This window comes from Odocoileus virginianus, chromosome 9 (genome assembly GCF_023699985.2).
Source record: "Odocoileus virginianus isolate 20LAN1187 ecotype Illinois chromosome 9, Ovbor_1.2, whole genome shotgun sequence".
Classification (NCBI taxonomy): Eukaryota; Metazoa; Chordata; class Mammalia; order Artiodactyla; family Cervidae; genus Odocoileus; species Odocoileus virginianus.
In genome coordinates, this window is record NC_069682.1 from 14,750,351 (window position 1) to 14,776,359 (window position 26,009).

General features: G+C 39.0%; 1 protein-coding gene across 1 annotated transcript in view; it reads left to right on the plus strand.

Moving 5' to 3' along the window:
- CDC123 (cell division cycle 123) overlaps positions 1–26,009 on the plus strand; it is a 42,163-nt gene that overhangs the window by 3,827 nt on the left and 12,327 nt on the right. Inside the window, exons 2-10 of the mRNA XM_020893170.2 lie at positions 1,414–1,485; positions 5,603–5,660; positions 5,910–5,942; positions 11,120–11,215; positions 13,601–13,707; positions 21,627–21,675; positions 22,049–22,124; positions 23,549–23,671; positions 24,599–24,627. Coding sequence (XP_020748829.1) covers positions 1,414–1,485; positions 5,603–5,660; positions 5,910–5,942; positions 11,120–11,215; positions 13,601–13,707; positions 21,627–21,675; positions 22,049–22,124; positions 23,549–23,671; positions 24,599–24,627 — 643 coding nt within the window. The remainder of the gene's footprint in view (positions 1–1,413; positions 1,486–5,602; positions 5,661–5,909; positions 5,943–11,119; positions 11,216–13,600; positions 13,708–21,626; positions 21,676–22,048; positions 22,125–23,548; positions 23,672–24,598; positions 24,628–26,009) is intronic.

Below are 26,009 nucleotides of genomic sequence, written 5' to 3' on the forward strand. Positions count from 1 at the left end.
GTTTGCAAGAACCTTAGATTCACTATACTTACAGTTTAATTCACTGGTTTTATAAGAGTTAAATACTTGGAAAGCTTTATCTGTCATTAGACAATTGACATATTTTAAAAGAAAGTTGAATAGATTATTTTATAATAGAGTTAAAAAAAATTTTTTTTTGGCCATACTACATGGCTTGTGGTATCTTAGTTCCCTGACCAGGGATTGAACTCAAGTCCATGATGGTGAAAGCCCAAGTCTTCACTATTGGACCACCAGGGAATTCCCTAGAGCTAAAAAAATTTAAAGCAACTTTTAAGTTTCAAAGGCTCACTTGAAATTGGTTAAAATTTAGCAGCTTTACAAATAGAATAATAAGATTTGTTAGTTGAACTTAAAAGCCTGAAGAAGTAGGCTTTTGAATGTGAAATTGTAACTTTGAGAAATCAGATATTAATTTCTAAAACTGAAGTAGCCCGTTAGTAATCTTTCCTGTGTGCTAAAACCATCTGTGATATTACAGAAAACTTAATAAATAAATGAAGCACACTAGTATGAGTCAGTGATGGTCTCTCTGAACGCAGGCCACCATCGTTTTCAGTTTTTAAAAAATACATGCCTCACAAGCAAAGTAAGAACATTGTTTTTGGGTATCTGTGCCAGAATTTTTTGATGATTTATCATCATAGAGTAAAAAAACAAATTATCCCATCCGTTTTTCAAGTGATATCAAGTATGGTTTTGCCATCCCTCAATTATGATCGTCTGAAAACAGTTCACCTGAAGGGTGCCGGGGTGAGCAGCCCCCGTGTACTCTAGTGGTGAGGTAAACAGAATGCCGTCAGAGTACATCCCAGCGTACTGTGAATTTTTGACCTTACACTCCCATTGCCAACCAGAGGTGCCCAGATCTTAAGCCTGCTTCCACCCTGTATCTTAGAAGGTGATCAGGTGCTGTTGATTTTCTGATTCTTTTGATTCTTTCTGATTCTTTTGGTCATTTCCTGTGTTGCTGCAAATACCTGCGGGGCCTCCAATTTCCTAAAGGCATGTAACCCTTGTACTCAGAATTTTTTTGCGCTTGTTGCCTTCATATTGTGATTTCAGTCCAGTTCTTTGGATTTGGCTGTTTTAAGGATTTTTTTTGGTTTTGTTTTGTTTTTGTTGTTGTTGCTGTTGTTTGTTTTTTTTTTTTTAACCTTAGAGTCAGTAGGGGTAATTATATGCACCTAATTTAGTTTATTGCAACATTTATTCATATTATTCTAATTTCTAGTCTGCTGCTGCCAAATGTCCATTATTAACATGTCCCACTTCATATTAAAATAAAAGGAGCAAGTAATTCAGAAATTGAGTTTGGAAATTTTTCTCTCTGCTTGTGGTTGGTCTGTTAAAATGATGTCTTATTTTGGTATGTGCATTTTTCTTTTTTAGTGTCATTCTTCCACTTCCTCAGAATGTGAAGGATTATTTACTTGATGATGGAACTCTGGTGGTTTCAGGAAGGTAAGGCATGTCAGAAAAACGTTCTTTAAATTTTAGCATAAGGAAATGTAATGATTCAACTGCAACAATTAACATGTAAAGTAAGTACATTAGCTTTGGCCCCATTCTCTCCTTTTTTTCTTTCTAGTTATTATGTGCTGATCTTTGCCCTATATTCCTTATCAATGCTCAGTTGATAAGCTTTTCAAAATTGAACACATCCTCTGCTGATAATTGCAAGCTGTAAAATTGAGTAATTCCTTTCTTCTCTTCTTGTAGAAAATGGATATGGTAACTACTCCTCTTGTTCAAGTAGTTCTTCTCTATATAAAGGAAAGTACCATGCCTCAATCTTTTTAGTACAGCTTGAAAAAGTTTAAGAATCATGTACTTTAGTGACATTCCTATTTTTTCATTCAGATCTCTGCTCAGAAGTCATGTTATCTAAGTGTTCATTATCTAAGTGTTCATCCTTCACTTTCCTTTGTAAAGTAGCTTAATGGTAACCCTTGCTGATATGTCACTCTCTTTTATGGAATTCTAGGTTGGATATAATTTTCTCTTAGAATTATTTTAAAAATTTTTTATCAAGTTAAAATACACATAAAATTTATCACATTAACTATTTTTAAGTGTACAGTTCAGTGGTATTAAGTACAGTTATAATGTTGCAGCCATCAGCATGATCCATCTACAGAACTCTTGTCATCTTGTAAAACTGAAACTCCGTACCCTCTAAACACTAACTCCCCAGCCCCCCTTCCACCAGCTCCTGACAACCAACATTCTGCTTTCGGTGCCTATGATTTTAACTACTGTACATACCTCATTTAAGGGGAATCGTGTAGTATCTAGCTTTATTGCACTTAGCTTGATGTCCCCAAGGTTCATCCATGTTATAGCACATGTGAGAATTACCTTCCTTGTTAAGGCTAAATACCACTCCATTGTATGGTTTACTGCGTTTTGGTGCATCTGTTTTTATCTCCTGACCGCACTTAATTTTTCTGCATAATCCTTATTTCCATCCATCATTCTATTAGTCATTCTATTATAATGCAGTCTTCATGAGAACAGAGACTTGGACAGTTGTGTTCCCAGGCCTTGGAAGAATACCTGATCTATAATAGGTGCTTGTTGAACATTTCTTAGGTAAATAAACTTAGAAGTATAATTAGAATTGTGTATGTTTTACAGTAACACTAATTTTACCATTTTGTTGTTTAGTCACTGAGTCATGTCCGACTCTTGTGACTCCATGGACTGTAGCCCGCCAGGCTCCTCTGTCCATGGGATTTCCCAGGCAAGAATACTGGAGTGGGTTGCCTTTTCCTTCTCCAGGGGATCTTCCTGACCAGGGATTGAACCCACATCTCCTGCATTTGCAGGTGGATTTTCAACCTCTGAGCCACCAGGGAAGCCCAATTTTACCATATATATTATACATATATATATATTTTGGTCTGATGGATCTTCTGTGTAGCTTCCTGGATTATAATTCTGTTTCTGGTATTCTCAACCTGGTAATAACCTGAAAATTATTAGTTTAGAGCCTCATTGATGTGGAATAATTGCAGGATAAAGCAACAGAATAGTTAGGTGAGTCTCAACTTTGGGATATTTACAGACACAGCTTTATTATTTTCCAATATAGAGCACGTAATAAGCCTACAAAATGGGAGTGTAAGGAAAATGCCTCCTGACATCAGAAAGTCCAGAGCAGATGTCAACACTCTGAGCTTGTGGGAGAACTCCTGCAGTATGTTTCATTGGCCAGATGTGTCTTCTCTCTCTCTGGAGAGTCCTTGGTTTCTGACCCAGGCATCTCCTGGCTTCTGCCAGATTCCATGGCACCGTGGCAGGCTAACTTGTTAGCTTGCAAGCGGGGTGAAATCTCAGAGCCTCGCTAATGCTCAGCACTGGGCGTCTTCTGCGGTCTTTCTGAGCACTCCTGTGGCTGGAGTTGTCTGGTGGCTCGACCTGACTGGATGGTTTTAGGATGGCCTCCGTCCTGTCTGGCAGTGAATGCTGCCTGGCAGCTGGGCTTCTCTTTCCGTGTGATTTCTCATCCTCAGACCCCACTCCTTTGTGTGGTGGTAGCAACATTCCAGAAACTGGGCGAGGAAGCTGCAAAGACTTTGACACCGAGGCTCAGATCACATGGTGTGCCTTGTGCTGCGTTGTGGTCCCAGTGAGTCCTGAAGCCGGCTTGAGCTCAGGGTGGGGAGATAAATGCTGTTTTTGATGGGCAGGGTGGCGGAGCCACGCTGCAAGCGGCGTGTCAAGGTGGGAGGACCGAGGCCGCCTGGGTGTGTCGTCCAGGGCTCGCTCGTGTCTTTGCCATTCGTTGTCACGTGTCCTTGGTGTGGGCTCTTCACTCTCGAGACTTCTGTTTTTGGATTTTGGAACTTTTAAAAATATTGTATCTTGGATAATTTCCTCTTATTTTTTTGCTTCTCTTTCTTTTTAGACGTTAGATCTGCCGGGCTAATTCTCTGAATTATGTCACTTCCTCTCTATTGTCCCTTTGTCGTCTTAGTTCTATTTTATGGAAAATTTCCCTAATCTTGCCACTCATTCTAGTGAGTTTTTAAATTTCAGCTACCATGTTTTTCCTTTTATATGAGTTCAGTCTTGTCCTTTCTCATGAATGCAATGTCTTCTTTTATCTTTGAAGATATTTGTGATTTCAAAAAATATTTTTCATCTCTTTCCTTTACTGTCTTTATTCTGTCCATGTACTTTTCCTCCTTTTGAAAAAAAACTTTTCTCATCTTGGAGCCTTTTATAGATCTTGTAGTGATTGTAGGCCTTTATTCATGTTTAAGAGTGAGGGACTCACACAGAAACTTTGTGTACCAGCTCGGGGCTTGTTGACTAAGAGTTCCAGCAATCAACAGGAATTGATGGCAGATTCCCAGATGGCAGTTATCTGTAAGTCTTTACTCTGGGATTGCCCAGCATCTACAGAGACAAGTCCTCTAATCTGTCTGTATCAGGGAGCAGGGAGGGAAGAAGGGGACTGGAGGTCTCACTGTGAGTGTGACTTCCGCTTGTGAGTTTGTTGTTTTGTGGCATTTCACCTCCATGTTCATCTGGGACATTGTGCACCTTACCCTCTGGTCCATGGAGGGTGAGTGGCTGGAGTGTGCCAGGTGAGGAAGACTGGACGTGTCTTCCTGCCCCTGTATGGACCGTGCACGCATCACCCCTTTCAGAGCTGAGCCGTGGTCCCATCATGTATGACGGCTCCAGGGGCAGCCTGTTGCTCACCGGGTTACCCCCTCACTGGCTTTCTGTTTTCCAGACTTCTGTTGTCTCTCTCCAGCTGTCCCCTCTTTGGTCCTTTGTGCCCTTGTGATCTTTTAAATCACTTTCATGGCATTTCACGAGGGAACCTAGGGATGGATAAGTGTCTGTGATTAACCAGCAGCCTCATCTTTCCTTTCTCTCGTAGTTTCTTGGTATAGACCCTCTTCTGGCTTCTGTTCTGGTTAGTGCTTGCTTTTCAATGATGTGCTCAAGTTCTCTGTAGCCAGCGGTCTGTGGTTGAGTGCTGAGAAGGGGCGGGGGCAGTGTCCTCTCTCAGGTCTTTCGGCCTTTGCTTTGCCCCCAGGGCTGAGGATTGGCTGCTAGCTGCCTTTTTCAGCCCCTGCTTCGCTCACTGGTCTGAGACAGTGTGTCTGACCATGTCTTTCTCTCCCGTGCCCTCTGGCAGTGCCAGTCCTGACCCAGGGTGGTTCTGCCGGCAGCCCGCGCACACTGCCTTTACTGTGAGCAGAAGATGTTGAGCTGTGCCCGCAGGGTGTGCATCACTGCCCGAAACTACTGCCCCTGCAGTTCCTGCCGTGTCTCCCTGGTCTGGGGCAGCACTTTGTCCTGTTGAGGTTCAGAGCTGGTTCTTAGTGTCCTCCGGGGCAGAGTTTGAGATTTTCTTTCCCCCGTTTCTAGTGATTTCTGAGAAGAAGGCAGGATGTTTTTATTCCACCGTCTCTTATTGAACGTTCCCTCTTGTTAATTTCATGTTGGTTTTTATCAGTTTCTTCTTACATCTGTATGAACGCCCAGCACACCTGAAATCACGACTGCCTGGCCCCAGGGCTTTCTGATGCTCCGTTTTTGTTTTACGTTCTTCCAGGGAAGATCCGCCTGCATGTTCTCAACCAGACAGTGATGATGAAGCCGAAGAAATACAGGTTGGTTCAAAATACTATAACCTGTTCCAGAGACTGTCCTAATTGCAGTGATCTCCGAAATGGTTCTGGCTTAGAGATCTTAGCGTACATTCAATAAAGTCAGAAATTCCATGGAAACCTCACGTGGTCATGTACTTTGTGTTCAGGAAACTGTCTCCTGTGTGTGTCATTTTTAGATGGAGCACTGCTTTTTGGAAGCCAGGAACACTATCCACAGTTAACGTTCTCTTTGTCCTCCTTCCCCTGCAGTGGTCGGACGACGAGAACACGGCCACGCTTACGGTAAGAGCAGCGCGATCCCAGGACTGCCCAGTGCCGTCCCATGGGGCACTTCTGGGTTTCAATGCACATCACTCTAAATTCCCCTTTAGTCACCATTTCAAGCTTTTGTTTATTATTTTGAAAAATTACTTAAATCACTGTTCTTAGGCAAACTTCAATAGAGAAATTAATAACGTGTGTGTGTATTTATCAAACTCTGCTTAGTTCTAAAAATGACACAGTGACGTCATGGTAGCAGTGAACGGATGAACAGACCTGGTGCCCTGACTATGGTGTCTAAATACCAGTTTCCACTAAAAGGAGTTGAAGCTCCATGGAGAAGTTCAAGACAGGGGTAGAAAGGTAAAGAGGGGCCTGTAGGAATTTGTGCCAGGAAGGAAGAGTGATGCGGACATGGTGCAGAGGACCCGGAAGCCAGCTCGATGGGCTCCCACTGGCCACATATGTGAACATCATAACAAAACAATGATAATAATGGACTAGAACCATTGACTAGCATTAGAATCCACGGTCCCATACTGACATAAACAAATGATTAAATTCAACAAATGAAATAGAAGAGAAAGCCTTTCTCTATAGTAGAAAATTCGACACCAGCTAATAATTGAGAAGGAATGATAGAAATCAGCATTTATAGCCATTATAGTAATAATTGATGGAATAGATGTTAAAACTTGTGGGTGAATATTCAATAAAGGTATTTGAGCCTTCTCAAAGTATGTCCACCAAAATTACTTGAAAGTGAAAGTCACTCAGTCGTGTCTGACTCTTTGTGACCCCATGGACTGTAGCCCACCAGGCTTGTCTGCCCATGGAATTCTCCAGGCACAAATACTGGAGTGGGTTGCCATTCCCTTCTCCAGGGGATCTTCCTGACCCAGGGATTGAACACTGGTCCCCTTCATTGGCAGGCAGATTCTTTACCATCTGAGCCACCAGGGAAACCAAAATGACTTACTAGTTACAAAGAGAAAAACAGCATCTTCCCAGTGGAAGGCCCTGGCAGCAGCATGAGCAACGTTAAGCTTGTCAGTGATGGAACAGGGCTCCATCGCCTGCCTCCTTGTATGAGGCTCAGAGGGACCCATCACCTGTCAGCAGTGCAGAGCCTGAATCCAGTCATGAGGAAATGGCCAGCAAACTCGGCGTTTTGGAAATTACATAGAGTGACTGCCCCAGGCTCTTTCAAATGGTCAGGGTCATGAAAGGTAAGAGCAACAGAGAGAGGAGATGTTACAGATGAAAGGAGATTAAAGAGATATGACAAGTTAATGCAACGCACAATTCTAGACGGGGTCCTAGGCCAGAAGAAAATACCCCATTTTTCTTCTGCTGTAAAAGACATTATCAGGACAGTGAGCACAAACTGAATAAGATCCATAGATGAAATAATGGTGTTACATCCGTGTTAGCTCCCTGATTTTGATAATTTGGCTAGCTTACATTTAAAAAAAATGTTAACTGCTTTTTAGGAAATACATGTTGAAGTGCTGTGTGTAAAGGGGCATCATGACTTCACTTGCTATGTAAGGTGTATGTGTTTTATACACGCTCCAGCGTCGCTGTATATAGAAGGGGAGTTGCAGTGAGAGAATGACGAAGCAGTGTGGTAAAATGCCTGCATGAAGAGTGTATAGAATAAATGCTTCTGAAAGTCTGAAATTATTTCAAAATGGAAAATTAATTTAAAAGTGATTGGGTTTCGCTGGGCCGAGCTGGATGTTGTTGGTCAGGTGAGCTTTCAAGGCAGAAGAGCACACCTCTCAGTAGGGGAATGTGAGCCGAGACCCCCAGTGGGAAGATGACCACTGCCAATGGTGATAGTCCGCAAGTGTAGCTACAGGGAAGCCCAGTTTAAGATGCAGTCAGATAATCAAGATGGGTAAATTTCAAAGACGTGATGGTGAATTTCAAAGGGCAGGTTGCGAAAAATATACATATCAAATGATAGCAGCTACATTAAAATTTTTAATTATTTTGTATTATGGGCAGGCACATGCATTGTAAGTATAGAATCATGACTGTAGAAGATCGTGACCGGTCTTGTAATAGTGGCTGCCTGTGGCGAGAAGAAAGGACTAGGGAGGAGAGCAAGGACAGTAGGAGTTTCATGAGGATCTGTGAGGTTCTTTCCTTAAGAAAATTAAAGGTCTGGATCAAATATGTCAAATTGTTGAATGTATGGATCAGGATAAATATTTTTTTATATGTTTAAAACATTTATTTGATGATTAAAAATGTTTAAAGAAACAAATGAGTATGGTGCAGTAGGGCTGTGGTGGGTAAAGTAGGAAAGATGGGTGAGTTTGGATCATAAAAGTCCGCAGATGTGATTTAAAATGCAGATTTCATCCCACTTAAAACATGAACCTTTTCTTAGAAAACTAAGGTGTTAGGTATATTTAAAATCAACTCATTGGGCTATGAGCTTAAAACAATCCTATTACTAGCTAAATCTGTTAAAAGATCATTTTCAGGAAAAGGTGGAATCATGACTTAACACACGCTGAAGGCTTTAACTCATGAGGGCAGCAGGCAGATATTATAACTGGCTCAAAAGAGAACCCAAAGGACACACATTTATAGATTAGGAATATGTAAATATGTGTTGTATTTATATAAAAAAATGGATACGTAAATAAGGCAAAGCTGGTTATGTATGCCTCGAGGCGGGATGGAAGACAGCTGGGTTTCTTCCAGACAGAGTAGAATTTTCATGTCTGTAAGAAATACTGTTTTCACTTAACTATTATTTACCAAGTTATAAATCATCTCGCAGACCCAGCTAGAATCAGGTAACCCAGAAAAGTGCTGTATGTGTACAATACAGAGTCTTCCACTGAAGCACAAATTTTTCTGTGCAATGCAAACTTTTTGTCATTAAATTTATTTTAAGATCTTTATTGCAGGATTTCTTAAAGTTCTTAAGAAAATTCTTAAAGGTGAATAATTTGAGGATTTGAGGGAATTTATCACCTCTTAAAATGTAATTTAGAATAGCCAGTATTTTATAATAACTACAATGATGTGAAACCTCAAAAATTGTGAATCACTATATTGTACACATAACTTATGAAGAAAAAATGTAATACAGAAATATAAAGCAGTCCTTATATGTGAATTTCAATGGGATAGGAAAATGAAATTGTTTTGTCTTTGGAGATCAAATCCCTCATGTTTTAATATTTTTGTAACTGTCATTTACTGAAAATATAGCTAATGCAGGTCTTAGATGAGTGTCTTTATTGATGAAGCTGGTTTGGTTGCCAAACCAGAAACTTCAGGGGATTCTAAAGAAATTACTGCCTTAACAGAAAGCATAATTTCTTTTGCCGGCGAGAGGAGAATGGAAGATAAAGGAACTCAAGGCTGTTACTTGTTTTGAAAGCCTCTCTGAAAGGCATTAATTTCACAAATCTAAGCTGAAGAAGACAAGCAGAAGATGGAGAGGGTGGCATGCTGTCAAATTAAGTAACTAAAAGACACTCTGACCTCCGGAGGTCAGGTACATCTGCAGCAGTCACATGCATCTGCAGCAGAAAGAAAGGAAGTACAGCCTGCCCTTTTTTAAACTTTGATGTTTCGGTCTGTTTCTCAGCCTTGAGGCACAGTTTTTTGTCATAACTGGGCTAGATTTTGGGAATCAGCATAAGCCTTTTTTTTTTTTTTTTGGTGTTTCTTTATTTAGGATGACTGAAGAACAAGTCATAGTAAAACTTCATGACTTGAAACAATAATAGACATTTAAAAATTTTTTAAAATAATTTTTTAAAAGTTCTCCATTTAGTTATTAGAAAATATGCCTTCTTCCTCATGTTGAACTATAATATATCCTTGTAGTCTCACACCCAGTAGTTTGTACCTCCCACTCCTTTAGCTTATTCTGAAGTGAAGTGAAGTGAAAGTTGCACAGTCATGTCTGACTGGGATCCCAGGGACTGTACCCTACCAGGCTCCTCTGTCCATGGAATTCTCCAGGCAAGAATACTGGAGTGGGTTGCCATTTCCTTCTCCAGGGGATCTTCCCAACCCAGGGATCGAACCCCTGTCTCCTGTATTGCAGGCAGATTCTTTACCAACTGAGCTGCTAGGGAAGCCCACTAGCTTGTTGCAGACCTACTCTAGTTTTTTTCCCACTTAGGGAAGAGCTTGTCACGATGGGACTTTCAGTATTTGCAGTTTCCCACTAGGGGGCAGCAGATATAAAGGGCTACAATGACGGCAGCATATGAGTGTGTTTTTGTATTCTTGCTCTCCTGCAGGCCCCACTTCCATCTCTTTCTCCCCTTTTCTCCACTTTTTGTCCCCGTGCTCCTCATGGTGACAGAAGACTCAAGGAAGAGCATAATCGTAATGACGTTTAAATCCCATCACCTCTGTATTTCTGCTTATTTCCTGGTTGAAACAGCACAATGTTTTGGTTATTTGCTGATATAAAATAAGCATTTTTAAATCAACCAAAAAAGAAAGAACATTTTAATTTCACCAAGGTCCTATTTTTGAGTTTTGTTTATATTAGAACCTGTCTGGAAATAGCCATGTTTAAATGCAGTTAACCCCATGATTTATTCCTCGTTTTTGAAGCCTTTTGGGGGTAAGTTCTTTTCCTGCAAATGGAAAGGCTTCTGGTCCTTTAAATGTGAGGTATTACTTCTCAGAATTGGAGTCTGTGCAAAGGTGATATTTGGAGAAGGAAATGGCAATCCACTCCAGCACTCTTGCCGTGAAAATCCCATGGACGGAGAAACCTAGTGCAGACTACTGTCCGTGGGGTCGCAAAGAGTCAGACACGACTGAGTGACTTCACTTTCACAGGTGATATTCCATCATCTCTTTTCATTTAATAGGCACTGGTTTTATGTCGATGTTTAGAGAACCATTCATTCCTTTTCTCGCATCCCCAGGTGCCTTGAAATAGCAGCAGTCTTGTTAGCTTTGTGGGGCTTGATTGTTTTGGAAAACGTCATCTGAGCACTTGTTATTCTTTTCCCTTCCTAAGGAATGTTATCTGATCATTGATTTTATTTGGCTGAGTTCAGAAATTCTGATGGTAATTTGTGTTCTAAATTATTTTTAATACCCTGAAGTGTTGAGCTTTGTGAGTTTTTTAATCTTGTTTTCTATATTTATCGTGCTGATACTGACTTGCCCAAATGATTTCTTCCTTTTCTCTATAGGCACCAGAATTTCCTGAGTTCACCACGAAAGTCCAGGAAGCGATCAATTCCCTGGGCGGCAGTGTATTTCCTAAGCTTAACTGGAGTGCCCCAAGGGTAGGAGCACGTCTGTCCATAAATCTCACTGTGTGAATATTGTCTTGTGATTCCATTTCATTTTATATCCCCACAGAGGGTCTAATTATATTCCTAATTCTAGGGAAAATACAATGGAATTTATATTTGTTTTCTTCCTGTTATTTATTTTCCTGATTTGGCAATGCATTTATTTCCCTGGGTCTGTGAAACACTTTCTATTTTGCCAACTGACAGTTTCAGCCTCTTGTGTTGCTATTTACACTAGAAATCTCAGGAAAACCTTTCTCTGCCCTTTTCAAAACTTCAGCTCTTCAGTTTGACAGAGAAATTTTTCTCTATTGAAAAGTAATAAACATTAGAATGTTGCAGGATATAGAAATAGAGTGGTTTGACAGATCAACTGACGTTTTCTTAAATTTTGTTTTATTGCTTCAACATTGCATTGATAAGATTTTTTAATTTAAGTTAAGATCTAGGGAAATTCATCATTTTTTCTATTCCAGTAGAAAATAATTTAATGTCAGCAAAGCTCATTTAAGAATTCAAAACTTATCTGCATTTTCAAAAATCATCTTGTGTGCTTTTATCTTTTCTTATTCTAACATGAATGATAAATTGTACTTAATCTTTTATTTTTACTTGTTAAAATTAGTGACATATATACATAGTTTAAATTTCTGAAAGCTTGCTATAAAAATCAGCCGGTCCTGACACCTGTTTTTCTTTACTGTTTCCCACTGCTCAGAGGCAACTGCATTCATATATTTTAGTACCACCTTTTGTTCTTTTCCTCAGTATCTCTATTCTTTCATCTTAAGCATTTATTACCAGTTCTATGCTTTAGGACAAAAAGGTTCAGCACTTTTTCATCTCTTATTCTCACTACTATCTATTATAGTTCACTGTCCTCATATAGGAATAGCACACTTTGATTACATCAGTATTCACTGTGCTTTGTTGCTAAGTCGTGTCTGACTCTTTGTGACCCCATGGACTGTAGCCTACCAGGTTCCTCCACCCATGGAACTTTGCAGGCAAGAATACTGGGGTGTGTTGCTGTTTCCTTCTCCAGGGGATCTTCCCAAGCCAGGGGTTGATCCCTCACCTCCTGCACTGGCAGGTGAATTCCTTACCACTGAGCCACCAGGGAAGCCGTTTCTCATATTGCATTTTTGCAAACATTGCATATATATCTGTATGCTATGTGTTGCTTATGTTTTCTTATTCAACATTTTGTTTTCTCCCTGTGTTAATAATTGTCTTATTTATTCGGTTGCATGGTTTTCTATGTATATACTGTTGTTTCAGTGGAGTTAAATCTGTGTGTTCAGTATATCATCTTTAACCAAAAGTTCATCATCTTTTTTAATTGGGGAAAGATTTAAAGAAGTTATTATAAAAAATTAATAGAACTCATTTTTTAGTGTATCTATGAGCAGTAAATTGGGTCATTCTTGACTGCTTATCTTTGACGGCTTGAGGCTTTCCAGTTAAGATGGGTAGATTATTTGTGATTTTAAGTTATTCCTTTGTTCATTAATTTTTTGTTTGTTTGTTTGTTTTTTTCTTTTCATTTATTTTTATTAGTTGGAGGCTTTTTTTTGTTTGTTTTCTTTTCATTTATTTTTATTAGTTGGAGACTTGTTCATTAATTTTTTATTTATTGAGTGCCAGCTGTGTACCACTGCTTCCTTTCATGCAGTGTAGATAACTGGACATTTTTGTTTTGCAATCATTAGTTTTCTCAAAATTACATTACTGTCCTGTGTCTGATCTATGGGAGAAGTATGTTTTTTAAAATAACTTATTCTGTCATTTTTAGGCTTGTTTCACTGAGGTTTGTGTCTCCTATGTCTGCTGTTCTTACTTTTTTTTCTTTGGTTCATATGTTTTGAGACTTGCGCCATTTAAAATGGCAACGGTTCAGAATATGTCATCTCCTCTCTCCCAGATTTGAGGGACATACTGCAGTCATCCAACTTCAGTGTTCCAGCTGTCTCTCCCCAGAAACAGAAAGAGAGAAAGGCTCTCTGTTTTCTTAGTGGCTGATCAAGCTTTTTTTCTACCTGGATCTTCTTGCTGAAGTGTCAGCATTTCTGATGTCTCTTTGTCCCCTTCTTTCATTATCAGTGAGGAGGACATAGGGCAGTGTCTTGAGCCTAAGCTGCAAGATGAGGACCTGAACATCTCAGTTCAACTGAGTTTCTGTCATGCAACAGTGACCTTATTCTTTGTTTAGAAGTGTAACTTGACACTTGACAGTATAGCTAAAATTTCTTATCTGATTTTTTTCTTCAAACCCTTGAAGTTACATGCATTATTGATTTTGGATATAGGCTATGAACTTCATTCATAGCAGCTAACTTGGAATATATACTAAGTAGCATGTGCTTTATTCTTTAGGATGCCTACTGGATAGCAATGAATAGTTCTCTGAAATGTAAAACCCTCAGCGACATCTTCCTACTGTTCAAGAGTTCCGATTTCATCACTCGTGACTTCACCCAACCGTAAGTATGTCTCTTGTTCTTTTACGTCAGTAGTTTTCAGTGCTTGTGAGTTTTGCTGCAGATGAAATTCCTTTAGTTCTAGTGCTATTGTACACAACAGACCCATTTCACTTTCTGAAATGACCTATTAAAGCAAACCTTTCTTTTCTGTTGACAGCAAATGCTATACAGTGAATATCCCTAGATACCGAGGGTTTTCTGAATTCTGCCCAATAAATATGTTGGTAATTTTTTTTTTATTATAAAGCCAATATATGCTTATCATAGAAAAATAAAAGCAGGAACTATAGCTAAACAAAAACAGGAAGTAAGCAGATTCATGATCTTAGCACAGTTGGTTTTATATAATACTTCCAGAATTCTCTCTCTGCATAGGTATAATATAGATACACCTGTCTCTAACTGTATTCCAGTTTTTTACAACACAAATGGGATCATATAATTCATATTGCTTACTAGGCCGCTTTTGCACTCATTAATATATATCAAACATCTTTATGTCATTAAATATTAAATGCATCATTACTTTAAGCTTGCTTCAGAGTATCCCACTGAACCGCTATAGCATCGTTTATTTCACTGGTTTTCTCTTCTTATATACAGTCCTGCAGTGAGTATCCTTGAGCTAAATCTGTGTGCTTTTCTGACTTTTTTCTTGGGATAGATTCTTGGATATGGGAAGTTCCCTGGCAATCCAGTGGTTAGGACTCTGCGCTCTCACTGCCGAGGGCTGAGGTTCAATCCCTGGTCAGGGAATTAAAATCCCACAAGGCACATGCTGAGGCCAAAAGAAAAAAATTCCTAGATATGAACTTGGGTTTTCTCCCCTCTGCCAGTTGCCCTATAGCTAATCTTCATTGTAGGCAGATTGGACACTGCACTGCTGAGCTGTAGCTGATCTCTTCATACTTCTTCTGTTCTGTCATCAAATAGCAGTTATTATAGATTTCTTGTCCTTCCTCATTTTAAACCCCAAATCTCCACTAAACTAACCTTTAATCTCTTAAGATAAAGCATATCAGAAAATCTAGAAACTAAGCAGATACACAGGTGAAAATACTGTGTATGCCTGCCACATCTTCCCTAGTTCAGTTTGCTAATTCATCCCCTGTTAGCCTCAGATCTTATTTTGAAGGGCAGTCTGGCTTGAAAAAAAATACATTCCCTACAAATCAGTTGTGCATCATCTCTTTTACGTCTGGTTCTGAAGCTTGGGCATATGGTTTTAGTACTGTGTTAAAGAAATCGAGGTTAAGTAATAATAAGTGAGTATGATCATATTGCCAATTTATTGTAAAAGGAGTTTAGCTGTATTGATTTTTCTGGTTCATTTACAGAAAAAACTTTATATTGTTGTGATATTTAGGTGTCAACCTTTTATGGTTGTGTTGGCACAGGTATGATAAGGTGTTTGTTTTAGGGGTGATGGGCAGCATTTTCATTGTGAAAGATACCCTCTGTTTAGAAGATGTTGTGGCTTTCAGGTCTTTTTTTGCCATTGTAGAGCTTTTTGGCATCAAATGCTTTTGTAAAGAGGCCTTGGAATATATTGCATCAGAAATACTCTGTACCTGATAATTCACTGGATATGGATTTTTATGCACATTTGCTATTAGTTACAATGACTATATAGGGACATCATTTCCTTTCCACAAAATATAAACCACTTTTAATGCTCTGTAGCTGATGGTGTTTAAAACCATCTTTGCAGTCCAGTGACCTGCTGGCTCCTCTTAGCACACCTCTCCTTTTATCTTAGGTGAATTTAGTTATGATTCCAGTGAAGGGTAGAAATACCAGTCAGTTATTTTGCGTTTTATGCTTTTTGACTTTTGCATGGGGAAGAGGTTAAATCAACAGGTGCGTTTGAGGCCCTGTATTTGGAGTGTTTATCTGCAGAATACCGTCCTTCTCCCTGTGTAAACAGTTTGGGTTGGCAGGACACATACCAGGCGCTGAACTTTCAGACAGGCAGTACTTCCAGAAATCTTTGTCAGTCGTCACTTGTGTAACAATTCGTAAGTCTTATCAGTCTAGAAAAATCCCTATTGATTGGGTCAGTACGGATGAACTTTGATCATAGAGGTCTTTCCAGACCCCTTAAAAATTAAAGAGTATAATCTTTAAGTAGGACAAGATCTTACAGTGATTTAATTTGACCCTTTCATCATCTAGAAAGTTGAGGCCTAAAACTGTTCAGTAATTTGTTCCTATAGTTAATAGAACCAAAACCAGAATGTAATTTCAATAATGTCATTCTAAATGTTCTCTGTGTTTTCATTTGATGAAGTTATAAATTCCTTCTTTTCTAAATACTTCGAAGTAAAATATTATAGAATGTAAGAAAGAATATTATAGTATATAATTATATGTGTAGAATTATATAATTATATAAGATTATGTAACATTACACTCTTTGGGAGCTTGCTTCAGTGAAAGAAACAAGGCTGTTACAGTTACATTTGCAGGTTAACAGAAAGCCAACCAGAAAGAGTTCTCACACAGGGTTTTTAAAAAATACATTATTTAACAGGGAGTCTGGAGATGGAATATTTGTAAGGGTTGTCAGCAGCTCATCAGGGTCACCAGGGACCAGGCTCTGTCAGTTTTTCCCTCTGTCATCCTTGGCTTCCTGGCTTGATGTTTGGGTTTATCACCCAACATCACATAATGGTTACAAGGTAGCTGCTCTTCTGCAGGTATGGCATGAAGATCTTAACTGAAAATAGGAGGGTGCTTCCGTTTCCTCTCGTTGTTCTCTGTGAGCAAGTAAAGCAGTCTGGAACCTTCCCTGAGACTTGCTGATAGCTCACAGCCACACAGTTACTCAGCCTCATCCAGGCGTTGGCAGAGGGAGCAGAGATGCCATGATTGGTTTAGAACAGAGGCTCTCCAGCTTCAGCTTGGGTCAGAGTCATCTGGAGAATTTGGTAAAACACAGCTTGCTGGTCCCTGCCTCCCAAGTTTCCAATTCACTAGGCTGGGCTTGGGGCCCAAGAAGGTAATTTCTAACACGTTCCCAGGTGACCCTGGTGCTGCAGGTGCGGGCCTGCAACTCAAGGACTTTGCTCTTAGCTGTACACGTGCACCCGGGGTGCCGAGGACCTCATGTCCTCAGCTGAACAACTGCAGTTCCGTTTCAAGGCTGAAGGCTGGGAACAGCCAGAGGGTAGACAACTAGGACTGTCTGTCACCACTGTAATTTGACATGGAATAGTAAGTACACTCTTATTTTTCCTGTTAGTCAAATGGTTATTGTATACGAAGCTTTGAAAAGTGGAATTTGAAATGTGACACAGCATCATCTCTCTGCATTGTACTTGCTGAGTGAATTATTTGCCCAGATAAACATTCTTTGTGATTAGGCTTGTTGAGTCAGAAAGCTGCTTTCATTAATTATTTTACTGATGGGGATGTCACTTCAGTAGACCAAGGCAAGAAAGAAAAATCTGGTATTCAGTTGGCATGTAGAAGAAAGGGCTGAGTGAGTGAAAAAAATTAATCCATTAATTATTTCGCTGAGAAGGTCATGCATGACTAAGGAAGGTAGAGTTTCTAGAGGTCAGGAAAGTTCACTTGTCTTAGTAATTTAAGCTCAGTTATAATCAGCATAATTTTTATACATTTTGTTCTGAAGATTATTGGAACTGGTTATTAACCCTAAAATTCAGGAGTAAAACTTTCTGCCTAAGTTAAACTTAACAGAACCTATACCTTATAATTTTTTTAGGTCAGTTTATTTAGGTGACAGCATATTAAAAAGCAGAGACATTACTTTGTCAGCAAAGGTCCATCTAGTCAAGGCTATGGTTTTTCCAGTGGTCATGTATGGATGTGAGAGTTGGACTATAAAGAAAGCTGAGCACCAAAGAATTGATGCTTTTGAACTGTGGTGTTGGAGAAGACTCTTGAGAGTCCCTTGGACTGCAAGGAGATCCAACCAGTCCATCCTGAAGGAGATCAGTCCTGGATGTTCATTGGAAGGACTGATGCTGAAGCTGAAACTCTAATGCTTTGACCACCTCATGTGAAGAGTTGACTCATTAGAAAAGACCCTGATGTTGGGAAGGATTGAGGGCAGGAGGAGAAGGGGACGACAGAGGATGAGATGGTTGGATGGCATCACTGACTCAATGGACATGAGTTTGGATAAACTCCAGGAGTTGGTGATGGACAGGGAGCCTGGCATGCTGCAGTTCATGCTGCAAAGAGTCAGACAAGACTGAGTGACTGAACTGGTTTAGGTGACAATTTTTCCACTTTATATCACTTTAATTTTATTGTATACTTTTAATTGAAGTGTAGCTCATTTACAATGTGTTAGATTGTTATAATTTTTGATAGCATATTTTATCTCTTTTTGAAGAAGAATTTATGATAATTTGAATGAACACACCCAGTCTCCCTTAATTTAGTAACATTTTTTGTCTTTGCTTTTCCACCACCAGTGAGACCAAAAGAAATGGAATCTCTGTACCTAAACTCTTATTTTGGATCCTGACGAGCAGTAAAATCTTCAGCACTACAACTTTGGTGCTTAATTTTCCGTGGGTGCTGTGTTTTTCTCTTTTGTTTCTGACCTTGAGATAATTTTTTTTCTGACATTAAAGGGTTGTTTTCTCTGACGTATAACGTTGTAATCTTCCAGTGTTTTAAGGGAAGCTTATGAATGAGGATTGTGCCCTAGTAAATAGCTAGGCGGTCTTTCACTTTAAAGTATTCATGATTTTGTGTACTGCCACCCATAAAACTTTAATAATGATGTCTTCTCTTATAAAAATAATCAAATTGTGGTCTCAGCCAGTGGATTTAGGCAATACCTAAGTTGTCGAGAGTCAGTTCACATAGTTACTGTTCTCCCAGTTGACTGATTCTATGATTTCTCTTTCCTTCCTTCCTGCCACATTGACTGGCCCGCTCTAGAGAACTCACAGCATTTGACTAGTGTAACTGCAGCACACTAGAGACAAAAGGAGTTCTTAAAAACAACCAGAGAGCAAAGGCAAATTTTGTAGAGAGAAACAGCTGTGGAACTGCCAGCAGATTTCGCTGCAGGAAGCCTGTTTCATCAGTTCTTGTAAGGGCTTGAGTCCTGGAGGGTGGAGATGAAAGCAGAACGCTCGCATGCATTGTCTCTCCTTCTTCTGGGACGCTGATCAGTCTGGCCCCAGGCTGCTTTCGGTTCTGACCTGAGGAATTCTGTAACAGTTGCCCGAATTCCAAAGTGACCACAAATGATTGCATGTTTTTTTGTAATTCAGACAGATTTTCCAAATGTTATTTAAATGTATTGGTTAACACAGTGGAAGTGTTAGGTATATGACATATTTCTTGCTTTTGCTCACAAATTTATAACATGTTACTATAATTTTACATTATATACTGAGTTGAGGTTTGATAATTTATACTAGTTCTTACCATGACTTTTAAATTATGTTCACAGAAACAAAAGCTAAAGTAGATTGAGCAATTCAATGTTTTTCCTCTGTAAATTGCTTTCCTTGATTAGTGACTAGCTGTTATTTCTGCGGTCCTGCCCCCCCCCCCCCTTTTTTTTTGCAAATATGAAACTTATCTTTGGAAACGAGAGAATCAGGGTTTTTTTTCCCTGTATTATAGATGCAAGTTTTTGAATCATCTGTGTTCTTGGTTTAGTTAATTAAGGAAATAATACAGATATTTTTATATTTGATATGATTGAAGACATTTTATTGTTTCTGTTAGGATACTCATGCTAGTATTGTTTTTGTATTTCTGTTTGTATTGTTTCTTCTAGGATTCTCAGTGTAGTAAGCAGCCTTGCTTGATTTAAGGATTTGTTTCTTTTCCTTTTTTTGTTGGGACCTGTAATTTTTGGACTGATAATTTGTATAAGGATTGTAAACATTCAAGTTTTGCTAATATTCCATCTTCATGCATTTTTACTTTTTAAACCTACTTCTTCCAGAATATAAAAGGAATTTAAATATTCATATGCAATATTTTTTGCAGTTTTTCGTATGAGCTCCTGAAAAGGTTATTGTTGACCTTCACATTCGATCTTAAATTAGATGGCTGCACACTTTCCTCTCCTTTCAGAAATTGTACTTGGCCATCTGGTTAAATCATCTTAATAAGAAAAAGCCTTGTACAGTAATCTCATGTGAACATATGTTCTCATGTCTACCTTCTGAAACTAGTCAAGGTTTTTAAATAATGTTAAATGTTAAACCAACTACCACTTAAAAAATGTTACAGGATTGTAGGATGTAAACCTGTATTGAAATGTTAACTTATTTTAAAGTAACAAATGAGGATTAACCAAAGGTTGAAATCATAGAAGCATTAAAAAATTTAGATAATGAAGACTTGTGTTTTGGAAATGTTCCTTTTGATTTTCTTGTAGAATTTTAAAAACAGGTATATTATAGAACCCTAATCTGTATGTGTGTGTGTTAGTAACTCAGTTGTGTCAGACTCTTTACAACCCCGTGGACTGCAGCCTACCAGGCTCCTCTCTGTCCATGGAATCCAGGCAAGAATACTGGAGTGGGTTGCCATTCCCTTCTCCAGGGGATCTTCCCAACCCAGGGATCGAACCTGTGTTTCCCACGTTGTAGGCAGATTCTTTACCTTCCGAGCAGAACCTTAATCCTAACCTGTTCTTTATAAACTAATGTATTAAGTACTATCCTCTTATTAGATTTATAAAAACCATCAACATGGTTAAAATCACATTTCAAAAATTAAAATGGTAGGACTTCCCTGGTGGTACAGTGGTGAAGACTCTGCACCCCTAATGCAGGGGGCCCAGGTTTGATCCCTGATCAGGGAACTAGATCCCACATGCCACAGCTAAGAGGTCAGATGCCACAACTAAAGATTCTGCTTGCTTCAAGTGAAAGATCCCACATGCTGCAATTCTAAGACCTGACACAGCCAAATAAATAATAAAAAATTTTAGAACAATTAAAATGGTAGTAAGGGCTCCCCAGTTGGCTCAGTTGTAAAGAATCCGCCTGCCAATGTGGGAGATGCGGGTTCAACCCCTAGCTTGGGAAGATGCTGTGGAGAAGGAAATGACGACTCAGCTGCAGTATTCTTGCCTGGGAAATCCGGTGGATAGAGGAACCTGGCCAGCTACAGCTCATGAGGTCACAAAGAGTCAGACATGACTTAGCAACTAAATTGCTAAACATCCCTCCCCCCAGACTCTCTGTACCACTGCCACTGTGATATTCCTAAAGCCTGAGTGTTTTGAAATTCTTGGTCTACTTGTTATGTTCTCCTCACCAGACCAACCTCCTAAAGGACAAGGGACTCACCTCATTTTAATGTTTCCAGTACCTTAACCAGCCCCTGGCATAGGTGGGCATTTAATAAAGAATATAAAATACTGTCCATGAAACGGAGGATTTTTAGAGGAAGAAGCAATATATTTAATGGAGGAATGTTTTTTACACGGGATGTGGGAAAAGGATTATATGAATGTTGTGTGGCTTTAGGTGGCAGAGTTAATATCAGCAGAGAACTAGGTTCTGGTTCTAGTTACTGTTGCAAAGAGCACAATGAGAAATGAAATGCGGGCCGTCACGCCCTCATTTGGAATCAGGAGTCAGACAGTTGGCTTTATAGTCCTGGCTGGGTCACTCAGAGTGCTCTCTTCTGGGTTTTAGCTTTTTCCTTTTCTTTTTTTTAACAGAAAAACAGAGATTATATTAGCTCATATGGTGGTTTTGAGGACAAATGAAATAACAATTCAGGGTGCTTAGGCTAACGCCTGACACTGAATGGTGCTTTATAAATGTTCATTGAATTTGAATTAATCTCCTAATTTATGTTATTCATAAAACCTTACTGTCCCTTTAAATGTAAATAATATGTTTGCATAAAGTGACACCATAAAATAAAGATTTAATTGCCTTTCTTTCCCCTAAAAGATTTATTCATTGTACTGATGATTCTCCAGATCCATGTATGGAGTATGAGGTAAGAATCTTTTCTTTAAAATCTTGATAAAATTGATATGAATTATAGGGTAACTTACGGCCCAGCAGTAATAAGATTTGACTTTATCATCTTTTGAGTTGTATGTTATGTCAGAACTCCCAAAATGATAAATAAGTGATAAAGATGCATTTTGTCATCAAGAGTTTTAACAGTTCTGTTAGACTAATAGATCATAGCTCTGTTCTCTACATCTCATGTCAAGAATGTTTTATGATGCCTTCTTTAAATTAAAAAAAAAAACCACTTGATAATGGCAATTGTTAAGACACAGTCTCCACATAAAATTGTTTATCGGACTAGTAAATATCCTCTTTTTACATTGTTGTGTTAACATTTTTTCCTTTGTCTGCAGCTTGTTCTTCGAAAATGGTGTGAATTAATTCCTGGGGCCGAGTTCCGATGTTTTGTCAAGGAAAATAAGCTTATTGGTAAGGTTTTCTTTCTTTCTCTATTTTTTTAAACCTTTTAAACCTTTAATTGTTAAAAGACAAGCTTTTGATGGAAATAGATTGCTTAGTAATTAAGACAAGGGTAACAGTCAGTTTTTATCTCAAATGCTGCCTCTAGCCAGTGGGCACTGACTCTCTGGAATGCTATGTTTACAAGGGTCCTAGGGCCAGATTCTGTTTCCACAGAAAACAGTCTGGATGAATCATGTCTGTCTGGATTCCAGCAGTGAAAGCAGTGGCCTGTACTGATCCCACTTAGGATACGTGTACCTGCTTTCTCTCTGGGGCTTTCCTAAGCGCTACTCACAGTACATGGCTGATTTTAATCATCGTAAAAAGCCCAGTTTTTGAACCTTTACTTATAATATTGAAGCGGTGTTTATTATCCTAGCAAGAGAAAACATGCGAACAGAGAAGGGCATTACTGTAAAAGCCACCCATTTTCTTTCCTCTCAGACATCGTTTTGTCTGCTGTGATCTATTCATGTTAAATATTGAAGCTAATTTGCCCTTATTTTGTCTAAGCACATTTTCCGTGAGGTAAAATTGACTTTCAACCTCAACTTTCAAGACTTTCACACTCTCAAGAAGAGTGTGATTTGAACAGAATCAAATCCACACTATTTATTTATTGAATGAGATGTCAACGTTTAACTTGCCTGCTGTACCCTGGGTGTGTTTGGATTTAATGTATCGTTATGTATCCCTGAAGGAAACACTGAAATCCAAAGTATAGCTAAAGAAGAGGTACTTAGCTGGAGGTGTTTCTTTCAGAGTAGAAAACTGTCTTCTAGGCCTAGGGCAGATTGAAGGAGTTCTTAGAATACTCCCTTTAGTGTTTTTTGAATAATGTCAGCAAGTCACTCTGAAGAAAGGAATGTTTACTTTTCCATGGTTTAAAACATGGAGCTTGTAAAGGAAGGATAGCATGTATGAACAAGGAAAATGCTTGTTCTAGATGCTTCTCTGAAGTGCAGTATGAAAATGGAAGATGTGTGGTGAGGGGTATTTAACATTTTCCCAAAGAAAGTGAAAAGAAGGCCAGTTTTTAGAGAGGCCATTGGAAAAATCAAAGAAGAAGCAGATGACTATGTGGGTAGGTTTAAAATTGCTTCTTTCATTTTTTACATAGCAAACATTTTCATAACTTTGAATTCTTCCCATTGTACTAAATAAAAATAACTGCCATTTCTGAAGTGAGCATGGCACTATGGCATTTTAGGGCTCACCTGGCCTAATGAACCTTTATAACTGATAAGCTTTATATAAAATACTGACTAATGTGTGATTCCATTCATCTGATTTACTTTAATGGTTCCCTTAAAAAGAGCTTTAAAATCACATTTTGGTGTTTTTGAAAAGAATGTTGTGTAATAACAAAATTTAAAATATTTTCTCATCAGGTATTTCTCAGAGGGACTACACACAATATTATGATCATATTTCTAAACAAAAAGAAGAGATTTGCAGATGCATACAAGATTTTTTCAGGAAACACATACAGTATAAATTCTTAGATGAAGATTGTGAGTATCTTTTTTTTTGTGTGTGAGTATCTTTTTATTGACCTAGTGAAATGAAATGCATAATGTTACTGGACCTCATTTCATGGTGGTGTATATTGTAAAACTGGATTCGAATCACTATGTTTTTAAGCATTTTACTATATTATGGTAGTGCCGATGGGTTTGCATGTTAATTTTACCTTATTTAACCAGAATCCCTTTTTAAGACTGAGACAATTTCTCTGTCCTGTCATTTGAGATATTTTCTACACATTTCAAAGGGTCTGTCTACAGAGAACCAAACGCTTCTGTTATTAGGACTAAATTAGCTAGTTGACTGATCTACCTTTCTAGATTTTATTTGAGTGATCAGATAGCACCAGCTGTAAAATAATCACTTGTGTTATAAAGAACTGAAAGTATATTGGAGTGTTCATGCATTGTCAGATTATATCTGCTATGGTTGACGTTTTTCTACCTGCCAAGCTTGGTCCCTGTGGCAGATTTGACTTTAAAAAGGAGAACTTGTGCCCTGAGCATGCTTAGGTTTTGTGCTTTCCTAGTGCAGGTTTTACCCATTTTATTCTCCATCACATAGTAAGTGGTCTCCTTTCACTGTGACAGATCACCTGTCTCTAATGATGAATTGGTTGAGACGATGTTGGTGTTTGGTTTGAATTTTTATTCATTTATGTTTTTGAATTTTTAAATATAAGGGATTATGGCTGAAGACAGAGAAAAGGAAAGCAAAATTACATTAAGTAAAACATTGCAGGATGCCTTTTTATGTTTGAAGTTTTGAGATGTAGAAGAAGCATGAAGTCCTCAAAGCCAAATATATCCTGCTGTTTGAGTAACTTATAATAAAATGCATTTTAATTGTCAAAGGAGGCTTTGATCATGCAAATAGTACTTCGTTACTAACTCTGAATTTTTTATCCTTTGCAGTTGTATTCGATATATACAGAGACAGTAGGGTAAGTAAACTTGATATTTGATATACTCTAAATACAAAAGGTCCGTCTGGTCAAGGCTATGGTTTTTCCAGTGGTCATGTATGGATGTGAGAGTTGGACTGTAAAGAAAGCTGAGCACCAAAGAATTGATGCTTTTGAACTGTGGTGTTGGAGAAGACTCTTACGAGTCCCTTGGACTGCAAGGAAATCCAACCAGTCCATCCTGAAGGAGATCAGTCGTGGGTGTTCATTGGAAGAACTGATGCTGAAGCTGAAACTCCAGTACTTTGGCTACCTCATGAGAAGAGTTGACTCGTTGGAAAATACCCTGATGCTGGGAGGGATTGAAGGCAGGAGGAGAAGGGGATGACAGAGGATGAGATGGCTGGATGGCATCACTGACGCGATGGGCATCAGTTTGAGTAAACTCTGGGAGTTGGTGATGGACAGGGAGGCCTGGCGTGCTGCAATTCATGGGGTCGCAAAGAGTTGGACACGACTGAGCAACTGAACTGAACTGAACTGAAATACATAGGCATTCTCTATGTCAAGGGCTCACTGCTCAAAAAATGTTTTCCCAAGGCAACTAAGGTGATTGAAATTCACAGTGGTCAAGACTGTCCCCTTAAAATATCCTTAACACTAGGAGACATGATATCTCCCATCATTACAGGTCACAAGTTCAGGAGTTATTAACAGATGGCTAAGGCCACCCTTTGTCCCCCCTCCTTGCCTCTTTAGTCGGGAGTCTGGGCCTGCTTAAAAAACAGTTCAGTTTTCACTCTTCAGTGTGGCCAGGAACGTGTCATTGGCTATTTAGGTAATTATTTTCTGTTACCTGAAAGGCCCTTAGCATGATTTGAGTCTGGTGGCTCAGACAGTTAAGAATCTGCCTGCAATGCAGGAGACCTTGGTTCAGTCCCTGGGTTGGGATGATCCCATGGAGAAGGGAATGGCAACCCACTCTGGTATTCTTGCCTGGAGAATCCCATGGACAGAGAAGCTTCGTGGGCTGTAGTCCATAGGGTCGCAAGGAGTCAGACACAACTGAGCAACTAACACTTTCACTTTATTTCATGAAGATGAGGAATTGAGTAGTTTGTATTTATTTTGTGATCTTAAAGTGATGGAAACTTATGTAATGAATAACAAAAACCTGACCTAGTAAATCCTGCTGCAGAGATTTCACTATCAAGACATGCAATCATTTCAGAGAAATTTGTGTTACTAGGTGTCCTGTGACAGTGCTTTAACAGCTTAGCTCTTCAGAGGACAGCAGGTGTGTTTTCTAAATATGTGACCCATGTATTTCCTCAGCATTGCTCAAATTTTTCTCCTTCCCTCTCCACACTCGTATCACCTCATCGTAGTGATGCTTGTGATACCTTTGAGATATTTCTTGG